Source organism: Phascolarctos cinereus, unplaced genomic scaffold (genome assembly GCF_003287225.1).
Source record: "Phascolarctos cinereus isolate Bilbo 61053 unplaced genomic scaffold, phaCin_HiC Scaffold_4;HRSCAF=312, whole genome shotgun sequence".
NCBI lineage: Eukaryota > Metazoa > Chordata > Mammalia > Diprotodontia > Phascolarctidae > Phascolarctos > Phascolarctos cinereus.
The window spans coordinates 581891237-581903309 of NW_027555847.1; the positions used below are offsets into that span (position 1 = coordinate 581891237).

The 12073-nt window shown below is 36.2% G+C and overlaps 1 protein-coding gene across 1 annotated transcript in view; it reads left to right on the plus strand.

The window, feature by feature from the left end:
* The window catches only part of NECAB1 (N-terminal EF-hand calcium binding protein 1), a 216394-nt gene that overhangs the window by 94606 nt on the left and 109715 nt on the right, over window positions 1-12073 (plus strand). Inside the window, exon 4 of the mRNA XM_020972864.2 lies at window positions 11440-11465. Coding sequence (XP_020828523.1) covers window positions 11440-11465 — 26 coding nt within the window. The remainder of the gene's footprint in view (window positions 1-11439; window positions 11466-12073) is intronic.

The following is a 12073-nucleotide window of genomic DNA, read 5'->3' on the forward strand; positions in this document are numbered from 1 at the left end:
TTTCTTGAGGTGAACTGCCAAGAATTGAAACTCTAATGCAGAGAGTACAACTCCAATGGGCTGACCACATTGTTCAAAGGCCAAAGGTACACTGGTTTAAAAGACTATTTTACAGAGAACTCACACAAGGCAAGTGCCCACATGGAGGTCAGAAGAAGTGATACACGGACACTCTGAAGGGGTCTCTGAAGAACTTTGGAATCAATTGTGTGACATGGGAGCTGTGCTGTATGAGCAAAGCAGAATTGCAGTAGCTCAAAAGAAATGGGAGATGCACAAATTTAGAGATATTTTCACTCCAAGTGATCATATGGACTATTTGTGTCCAATGTCCCTATGATAGAGCCTTCCAAGCTCATATTGGTCTGATCAGCCATAGTCGGACACACTGTACCTTGATTCCAACATAGTGATGTCATTTTTGTCCTCTTTGAGCATGAAATATGTCACTAGGCTTGCTAAATAAGCTTCCTTTATTCTTGGTTTCTCTATAAAAATAAACTTTTTTCATGGCTCTTCTCTCAATAATTTTGGGCTTCTGTTTTCTTTTGGGTGTGTGTGTGTGTGTGTGTGTGTGTGTGTGTGTGTTTTGCTTTGACCCTACCTTCTTTCTCACCTTGGCTCTTACTGCTTTCTGATATCATTGGCTTGCAAGGTGTCATTGATATCTTGCTACTGAACTAGCCAAAGAGGGGAAAAGCTGCTTCATTTGTAAATAATCTTTCCTGGTTATCAATTCTTATACCACCATTGTTGCAAGTAGTCTGTCCAATAATTTTAGGAGGAGTAGAGAATTCGAAAAGTGAAACTACTAACAATAGCGTTCATAATCAAATACATAATCAAATGTATTTCATTTTTAAACAAGTTTTTATTGATGTCTTTTTATTAGAATACCAGAAATTTCCCCAATATCTTTTTCTACCCTTCCCAGAAAGCTGTCTCATGAAAGAAATATTTTTAAAGACAATAAAAAAATTAAAAAATCAGCAAAACTGATCAGTCATCAGACAGATCTGAAAATACGTATAATGTACCATATTAATGGACCTATCATCTCTGCAAAGAGGTAGGGTTGGGATGTGTTCTTAACATCTCTCCTTTTGAGCCACGCTTGTCCTTTGTAACTTTTCAATATTTACTTTTTACTTTTTATTTTTTGTGGTTGTTCATTCTGTTTGCATTGATGCCATTATATGTATATGTATATATATATATATATATATATATATATATATATATATATGTACTTATGTATGTATAGTATTCTTAGCTCTGCTTACTTCACTTTGCCTCAGCTCATCAAAATCTTTCCATGTTTCTCTGTATTTGCTACATTTGTCATTTATTAGTGTATGGTAATTACATTCATGTACTGCAATTTGTTGAGTTACTCTGTAATCAGTGGGCATCTATTTTGTTTCTAGTTCTTTCCTAACCCAAAAAAGGCTTCTATAAATATTTCAACATATATGGGGACTTATTTCTTATCAATCAAATGCTGTATTAAAAATACTTTATGGAACCAGAAGAAATAACCAACTTCCCACTCAGGAAGACAAAGACTCAGGTCTCATTTCTGCCATATGTTAGCTATGTGTGACCAATAATGGGAAAGTCATCTAATATCTCAGTGCCCCAGGCAGCTCTCTATAGCATTTATTGCAAAATAGTTGTCAAACTGCTCTGGTGGAGCAGTTTCTTCAACAAGAGCTTCCTGCACCAATGAAATCACGGGTCTGAGCAAAACCAACCAATGAACCGAACAAACCCCAAAATGATGGCGACTGCTTATAAGATATGAGAGATATGGAGAGAAGCCAAAACGAACTCATTGTTTTGAATGTCTTTTCTTCTGTAAAATGCCTTGTAGACATCTCAGCTTACTAGCCTTTTTTCCAGCTTTAGTTTATCAATGTAATACCAATAGCATCACATTGACACTTATATGGTGCTTCTAGGTCTACAAAGGTTTTCACATGCATTTTATCTTCACAGTGACTCCAGGAGACAGGTATTACAAGTAATATATTATGATCCTCATTAAAATGAGACAGAGAGAGACAGAGACAGAGACAAAGACAGAGAGAGACAGAGAGAGAGAGAGAGAGAGAGAGAGAGAGAGAGAGAGAGAGAGAGATTAAATTACAATGAGATGATATAGAACCATAATTTAATTTAAGAAATCAGTCTCCATATGGTTTTTTAAGGGGTTAAAAGTAAGCTACACTTACAGAATATTCTTTAGTAAATATTTCACAAACTATAAAAATTCACCAGGACACTTCTTTTTCTTCTTTGTCAGTTCAATTTTTTGTCACATTATAAATAACAATAGTAAATGGATGCAGAAAATACTTTTTTAAAGTGGTTATTATTTTGTGTTTTTCTTTACATTCAGCAAACTCTTTAAAAAATGTTGTTTTTTTTTTCAGTGAATGCTGCCTGGTAGCTCAAAGAGTCCTTTTTCTCTGTGAATTTTCCTTGGTGGCAATGATAGCCTTGGAAAGGAAAGTGTTTTCAGAACAAAGCAGGCTTTGTTGAATTGTTTAGCCACTTAAAATAAATTGGCAATGATTATATTGGGGGTAATTAATATTTAACTAATTTTTTAATAGTCACTCTTCTTGTATCCTGGGAAGGTTTTTTGTCATTAAATTACCTTGACATCCTTAACCTTCCATCCATTTTAGGTTTTGAGAACATGAAATGTTCTCAGTCTGAATGTGGGCTTTGATTCTTGGGCTGCCCTGAAGCTTTCTACTGATATTGGAGGAAATGTAAAGACCACCCTTTCACTATCACTATTGGTAGGACACAAATACAAGGATGGCTGCCCTAGAAAGTTTGAAAACATGCTTCTAGAGATATTGAAAGTATCAGCAGAATCCCCAAGAGTACATTGTTGCTTCTTTTCTTTCACCCATGCCTTTCTACCAGTAAATGCAGAGAAGTCCAGCCAGGACTTGAAAACAGCATGCAGACTAAAGACATCTGTTCTTGTTTGGTGTTTCTAGACAGCAGGCAGCTTTCACTTGCGGCCAGTCTTAGTGTCTCTGTACTGCTGTTTTGACCATAGGTAGAGAGGTCAAATTACTAGTATTCATCATCTTCTTCCTCTGTGGGCAGCTCTTCAGTCCAAGAAGGACTCAGCAGAGTGTGCTAGCACAGAATGGGTTTCTGCACATATTTTTTAATGTCTGCCTGATTCATTTTTGTGTGCCCTATGGAGCCTCCTGCTTTGTCTTACACATAATAGGCACTCCATCAATCTTTGTTAAATGCTTCTTTATTTCTTAAGAGGGAAAAAATAATTTGATGTAAGCTGCTAAAGGACTGGAAAAAATTAAAAATAGACAAACTCGGAATATCAGTAAAAGTAAAAATTATTATCACTATTATGTTTCTCTCCTCTCCATCTCCCCTCCCATCTAATTTGGCATATCATTTAGTTGATGACATAATTTAAATGTTATTTCACTTCAATTTCATCCTAGATCTTGGCAGGTGACCAGCATCTGTAATGATAAAATGGTTTCAATATAGTTTAATTTTTTACTAATTCTTATGATAAAAGACCAGTTATCTTAGTCAAACACCAGCTTGTTCACAACCCCAGATTTAAGATACGCATATCCTAAAAGAAACTCCCTTGACTTCAGAGACCCGCTCAAGATTTTGGGGTTTTCTTCATGCATCGTTTTAGCTCTGTTCTGTCTTTCAAACCCCTGGTGAACACTGTGTTATGTGAAAATAGTTCACTTCTAATAGGTCCTGGAGAATTCAGGCAACTCCTTATGGGGACCTTCAGTAGTCTATCATTGCCATGACAACCACATCTCACTGTTGGCTGAAATTCTAAAACTAGCAAGGGGCAAGTTTATGAGGATAAATTGCATCCAGATACCATTTACAGGGTCAAATGAATTATTACTCTTCTGACACTCTTTCTCCCTCTGCTGATTTTCATCAGTTCTGTTTGCCCTGATAACAGTGGAAGACTTTTTGACTCATACTTTCTCAAAGGAACAAAAAATTCATAAAGTAGCATTGTAAAATAAGGGATTTGACAGCAGTTATGTACATTTTGTAGCTATTTATTCTAAATCTACCAGAGGTAAGTTCCTTGAGGATAGGCATTGTTTTTGCTTTTGTCTCTGTATCCCCAGCTATTAAGACAATGTCTCACATGTAAGGGCTTAATAAATGCTTACTTGCTCACTAAATGAATGAATTTGGCCACCGTATTAATCAGGCAGTAAACCAGTGTACATAGAACTACACTTGTCCTGCCCTAAATAAATGAATGGAATGTTCATAATTCAGATGCTTCCCCTCCTGAAAATGTTTATTGCATATAAACTTTTGGAACCCCAAATTCTCTTGGGGTTCCAAGGGCAATATTTTGCTTTATTGAAGAAGTAATATCTTGCATTGGCAGTTGCCATGGCAGTCTACAAAGTGCTTTCACATTCTAGGATCTCTCATTTGACCTTGACAACAACCCTGTGATTTAGGCACTATGGGTATTTTTATCCTCATCGTAAAGATAAGGGAACTGAGTCTCAGAAAGGCTTGGTGAGGTCAGTGTTCACTAGGAGTTCACAGGCAGCTAGATGGTACCACATTAGAATGCCAGCCTCAGGTACTTACTAGCTGTGTGACCTTGGGCAAATCACTTAACCGTGTTTTCCTATGGCAAACCACTCCAGCATCTTTGACCCTAAAAGGGGTCACAAAGAGTCAGACACAAGTGAAAATGACTGAACATCACTAAATTTCCAAGTAAGAGCAACTTCTAACTCCAACTCCAGTACTCTGTTCATGACACAATCAATATTCTTATGTAGTGTTAAGACTGAAAGTGACAAAGAGAAGAGTCAATCAATAAATAGACCACAAACACTTATTAAGCATCTACTCTATGCCGAGAGCTTTAAAAATATTTCATTTGGGCCTCACAAAATTCTTTTTTAAAAATTTTATTAATTGATTTTGATTTATCAACAATCACTTCCATATGCTTTTGAGTTGAAAATTTTCTCCCCCTTCCTCCCCCCCACCCTCCCAAAGACGGCACACAATCTGATATAGGCTATACATTTACATTCCTATTAAACATATTTTCACATTAGTGAAGTTGTAAGTAAAAATTAAAACCAATAGGAAGAACCATCAGAAAGATGAAACAAAACTCAACAGAAGGTAAAAAATAAGTGATAGCGATTCTACTTCCTTAGTTCTTTCTTTGGATGTGGACAGCATTTTCCATCCCGAGGCCTCTGGAGATGTCTTAGATCCTTGTAATGCTGAGAAGGGTTCAGTTTAACAATATTAGTCATCGCATAACGTGGCTGTTATTGTGTACAAAGTCCTCTTGGTTCTGCTCACTTCACTCAGCATCAGACCATAGAAGTCTTTCCAGGTTTTTCTGAAGTCAGCCTATTCATCATTTCTTATAGCACAATAGTATTCCATTACATTCATATATCACAACTTGCTTAGCTATTCCCCAATTGATGGGCATCCTTGGGCCTCACAAAATTCTTGAGGAAACTGAGGTAGACAGAGGAAAAGTGACTTGTCCAAGGTCACACAACCAGTCAGTATTTGAAGCTAGAGCTGGACTCAGGTCTTTATAACTCCAGACCTATCCACTGTACCACCAGCTGCCTCTTTAGCTGTGTGGTTCACAGATTAGTGAGTGTATTATTAGTTTCTATTTATATGAAAGAGGAGGAGCTCAGAAATCTTGTGCAAATCCAGAATGTATGGGAAAAGAGAGCATTCTAGTCTCTAAAGAGCAATGGTTATAATTCTTTGTCCATATTGTTGATGACAGGTTCATAGATTTAGAGGTGTCCAGAACCTTAAAAGTCATCAGGCCCATCCCCTCATTTTACAGATGAGGAAACTGAGGCCAATAGATGTTTTAAGTTCCTTACCCAAGGTCAAATAGATGATAATCAGCAGATCTGGATTTGAACTTAAGTTTGAACCTCTGACTCCAAATCTGATGTCTTTTTCATTGTTTCGTGTTTCCTCCCTTATACTAAAACAGATTAATGAAGTTAAACACCTTGGGGGAAAACAGAGAGACACAACTGAGCTCTCATTGATCGAGGGAACTACATTATACAGGGAGCAGAGTGGACTTGGGATTCAGCAAGACCTGAGTTCAAATCCGACCTTAAATTTAACCTCTCTCCACCTCAGTTTCCTTATCTGTAAAGTAGAAATAATGATTGCACCTATAGCACAGAGCTAGGAAAATGAGATAACATATATATAAAATGTTTTGCAAATGTTAAAGTGCTATATAAATGACTGATGATTTTAACATCAAATTATTCAGGAAGATTGAGTTTTTATTTGTTTTTTATATTAAGAGCTTGTAGGTAAAAATAGATACTGTAGTAGTAGTATATTCAGATACAAAGCTGAAATTACTATCACATCACAGATGTGTTTCTCAAAAGTGATAAGCACAAAGCCCATTAGGCAGCAAATCTGTTTAGCTTCTCTGGAATCATACTGGTTTCTGAAAGGGGGGTGGAGGGAAGCATATACAATTCCAGCCATCTCATCTCCAAGACTTCAGGCGGCCAGGATTTCATGGATGTGGGTCCTCCCTCCATAGAGCCAAGCTCTCCACATATTAGTAGAGGCTTTCTGCCGCTAAAAAGCAGTCACCTGGTAGCCATCCTTTTGGTGATGGCTGGTCCTCAGATGACGAATTCACATTCCATGTCCAGACTCATATTCAAAATCCTTCCAGATTGACTGAATCTGCTACTTAACTCTCTGTGGGTATAGTTTCAAAGACCCCTATTTACCTCCAGACCAGGATGAGGCACTGAAGAGGGACTCAGTGTGGGGATTAGGCATTACCAAATGTCCTCAATAAAATAAATTCAGTTTTTTGTAACATGTTTCTTTTTTATAGGTTCAAATGTCAAAAGGCTACTTTTGACAAACCTGAGCATTGACATGCAAAACTTGTTGATCTAGAAATTGTCTATGTCATTATGAATATATAATATTTATACAAAGTGTCCCAAAAGTCTTAGTGCAGTTTTAAGCTTTAGTAACTAAAGCTGCAGTAAGACTTTTGGGATAAACTGTATATAACATTTGCCCATTACAAAACACTTTTACATCAGCTATTTCATTTGGTACTTAAAACAACTCCTGAAGCAAGATCCCATTAAGTACAATTTTCCCTATTTCATCTTTTTAAATAAGTCTCAGAGGGGTGAAATGATTTGTAAAAAGTCACACAACTAGGAGGTAGATGAGATTCAAATCTACAGTTATCCCTTTCACATCAAGACTTCCCCCATCACAGTTTCAATATATTGAAGGTACGTGTATACGAAATTAAATGGGAATTTTGGGAGAGCATACTAGGACTCAGAGGCATTAAGTAAGTTCTCCAAGCTCACACCACTCAGTAGTCAGGGGCAAAGCCAAGTTCAGGACTAGGTTCCTTATTCCTGCTTTATGTTTTATTATTCTGTCGTTCTGCCACAAAACAAGCAAACAGGTGACACACAAAGGCCACCAGATGACCCAAAAAAGTTTAGAAACTCAGAAATGCATAAAATATATGAATAATATTGTATAATATCAACCCAAATTTTACAATAAGGTACTGTGAACATCCCATAAAAAAATTCAGCTTCTTCTCTGATATGAAGGGACAGCCAAAATATTTTACACAGATTTTTTAGATCTCAGGTGCTCTGGCTCCTAACCCTTGTGATATAAAAGGGATAACTGTAAGGTATTGTTGTTGTTGTTGTTGTTGTTGTTGTTTTAACTTCATAGTCATCAAGTCATACCACCCTGGCTTCTCAAGGATAGTAAGACAAAATGGAATAATATCATAAAACTCATGTATTAATTATTTGGGGAAAGCAAAAATGTTGATATTATTTTATTTTGTAATAGCAATGGTCATGCATGTATATTTCTGCTGAAGACAGGCTGATTCAGAACATTTGACCTGGACCAGATTAAAATCACATTGAGCTAGTTTCTTCACTCTTAGTTTTCAGATTAGTAATACATTTCCTGTCATAAATTAACCAATAAACATTTATTAAGCACTTACTATGTGTCAGACACCATGTCAAGCTCTGGATACACATAGGTTTTATTGATTTCTTCTCTGTTTTTAATTCTGTGTTTTTTAAGAATTAAAATTACTCCAAGGAAATATGTAAAACTTGCAGCTCTTTCAGAGCACACACTTCAGTGACTGTTAGAGATACCACAGAAGCTGATGATATGAGGAAATAAGCATTTCAGTAATGGTTGACACATAGCAAATAAGAAATGCTCATTAACAGACAAGTTATGTCAGTTAAAGTGAAAAATGACGCTAAGAGTTGAGGAAGAATTGCCTCAAAACAATCTCATTGCAACAAAATTGTAACAAAATAACAAAGAGCCTCAGAAAATAACCAACAAGCTTTAAAAGGGCCTGGAAGCCTAAAGAGTTGTTAATGATTCCTCTACAATTTGGCATAAATATCTTAAATTGGAAAAACAATAAGACCAATAAAACAACAACAACGACAACCACTAGCCCTTGCTAAGAAGAAAAGCATTTTGTCATTATCCCTCTATTAGATCTAACAAAGACTATGTATTTAGTGATAGGAATCATTCCTGATGCTACATTTCAGTGAGTGCACATCCATTTTATAGTGTGTGTTCTTTTATCTTTTTCTATACTTTAATGCCATAGCTAGAATTTGTAGTCATGCCTAGATATGTATACATGTGTGTATAAAGAGTAGGGCTGTTTGAAAGACTAACATATGCTCTGCATATGGCTTGGTTGTTCTTTAAATTCCCATGATGTTGCAAGATGAAAATGTGGTACAATAAGAAATCTTGCTTGCTAAAATTCAGCCACGTAGCCCTGCTATAAATGCACACAATTTATACCACTTCCCACAAACAACACAGAACAAAAACTGCTGAAAATGGAGGCGTTCCAGGCCACGTCCTCTATTGTTTTGTTAGCAGGTTGCTTCTGTGAGAAATAGCTATGGCTATTGGCATGAAGAATACTCATAGTTCTCGGTCTGCATCTCAACACAAGAAATTAATGTTTCAGTGTGGATTAGGAGAAAAAAAAAAGATGAGGAAATGTACTCTCCCATTTTCTTTATGACGTTGCTGACTATGGGTGCATTGCACATATTGACATATGTGGTTCCTATGTCAATTGCTTTGCTGAATCGATTTTCTTTGTTAAAAAGAAGCTTGTTCAGTGCTGTTGGGGATCAAGGGAGAAGTATTTCTGGAAAGTACTGTTATGTAGAAGCAAAAACAATGATATGGATTTTTTTAACGAGTGGGAAAGTATTGTTCTTATTATGGCCATTAAAAATGAATAGAGTGACAGCCAGGTGGCTCAGTGGATAGAGCACCAGCCCTGGAGTCAGGAGGACCTGAATTCAAATTGGCCACGATATGCACTAGCTGTGTGACCCTGGGCAGGTCACTTAACCCCGATTACCAAAAAAAAAACACCCCAACCAAAAACAGAGAGAGAGAATAGAAAGAGTACTTGAATTGGAACAACAAAAAAACCAACCTAGTTTGAGTTAGCTCTTTTACAGGGGGCCCCAAAATTCTTACTGCAGTTTTAAATTTTTAATAGCTTAAAACTGTACTGAGACTTTTGGGGCATCTTGTACTCACAAGCTATACGAACTTTGGCCAAGTCCCTTAAACTCCCAGACTCAGTTTTCTCATTTGCAAAAAGAATAACAATAAGAAAACATATAATAATGATGGTGATGATGACATGCTTACTATCTGTTTCACAAAGTGGTAAAGTGCTTTTTTTCTCTGTAAAATTTTATATAAATATCAGTAGTTATTTTTATTACTTGAACTCCTACAAGAGAAAAGGATGTGAATGGCATCAGTTTCAATGCCAGAAATGTTTGTGTGTTTTTTATTTGTTTGTTTGCTTGTTTGGGGAAGAAAGACCAAATAATAAAACATAAGCTAGGAATAAAGAAACCTAGGTCGTGAACCTGGTTTTGCCCCTGACTACTCCACGGTGTGATCTTGGAGAATGTACTTAATGCCCCTGAGTCCTAGTATGCTCATCTGTAAAAGGAATTTGTAAAGGCATCAGTTTCTTCATAGGTAAGATAAGGGTGGTTGACAATAAGATTTCTGGGAGCTCTAAAGTATCATTCTAATAGCTTTGTATGATTAGGTATGAGAAGAAAAACAGTGTATCTAAGGACCTTTGTTTTATGTCTAAATCATTCCCATAGATACATTCCAATAGTCTGTATTTATTCCAGGAGTCATAATGGCACAACAACTTCATGCAAAGTCTCACAGCCTTTCTTAAACCCTCTGCTACCCACAAGCCATTTCCCTCCCCTGAATTCTCAGTTGCCTATAAGAGTCATTCTGATGGGGTAGCTAGATGGTGCAGTGGTTAGAGCACCAGCCCTGGAGTCAGGAGGACCTGAGTTTAAATCTGGTCTCAGACCAGACATTTGATACTTACTAGCTGTGTGGGCAAGTCACTTAACTCCAATTGCCTTGCAAAAAGAGTTAAGAGTTCAAAAAAACAATCCTGAATTCTAGTCCTATTTTGATCAATTGATTAAATTATTTTATCTCATTGAGCCTAAGCTATTTTATCTTCAATGGAAGATAATAATTATGCTACCAATCTCACAGGGTTGTTGTGAGGAAAGTACTTTGTAAAGCAGAATAAACCATAACATCAATCCAACAAGCATTTATTAGATGCCCACTATACTCCTGTGTTAGACCTCAGGGATACAAAGGAAATAGTCTCTATCCTCAAAGAACTTGTATTATACTGGGGGACTGGAAGGGGGTGAGGTAGCAACATATTAACATATAAGTAAATGCTGGATATATACAAAGTAATGGGGGTGGGTGGGGGGAACTAATGACTGGAGGGCTCAAGAATCACCTCGTCTAGGCTACAACTTTCCCAATATTCCAAAAAAGTAGTTTACACACTGAAAGAATCTGTCTCAGTTCTTGCTTATTACTGATATGATATAGACCAATTTGGTATTTAATAGGTGAATATATCTAATAGACATTGTTACATAGTGCCTTTTTGTGGGCTAGAAAATGACTGTATTCAATTTTACGAAAATCCAAATTAAAATCCAGAAGAAGTAATCATGTTTCTTTTCTTTTCTTTTCTCTTTTCTTTTGTTTTCTTCCTTCCTTCCTTCCTTCCTTCCTTCCTTCCTTCCTTCCTTCCTTCCTTCCTTCCTTCCTTCCTTCCTTCCTTCCTTCCTTCCTTCTTTCTTTCTTTCTTTCTTTCTTTCTTTCTTTCTTTCTTTCTTTCTTTCTTTCTTTCTTTCTTTCTTTCTTTCTTTCTTTTTCTTTTTCTTTCATCTTTTTAAGCAATCTTGACACAGAAGAACTATGTGGTAAGTTGCTTTAAGAAAAATTAAACCTAAAGATATCAATATGTAACTGAAATTTGTTTGAGATGGGAAGGGAATAAAGGGTGGGATGCTCCTGAATTACTTTCGGAGAATATGTTAGTAAAAATTTTGTAGGTTAAGAAAACACATCAATAAGCCTTTAAAGTTAAATTAGGAATGAACTTCTGAAGTTCATTTACACTTTTTAATACTCTACCAATTAAATTTTCAAGGGGATACTTTATAGAATTTGAAAAAAATAAAATTTATTTGGAAAAAGAAAATACATAGAATACCAAGTTAAATGATGGAAAGAAGTAGAGATGAAGGAGGAAAACACTTCCAGACCTCAAACAATATTATAAAGTATCTGTCTTCTAATATTGGTTAAAAAATAAAGAGATAAACCAATGGAACACACTAGAAAAAGGAGAATTAGAAACAATGGAACTCAGTAGCCTAGTGTTTGATAAATTGGAAAACATAAACTACCCAGGTGGGTGAAAAACTCCTCATTTGATTTTTTTTTTTAAATTGCTGGGAAAACTGGAAAACAGTCTGGCAGAAATTTGGCTTAGACCAATACCTTATGCCATATTCTACAACATATT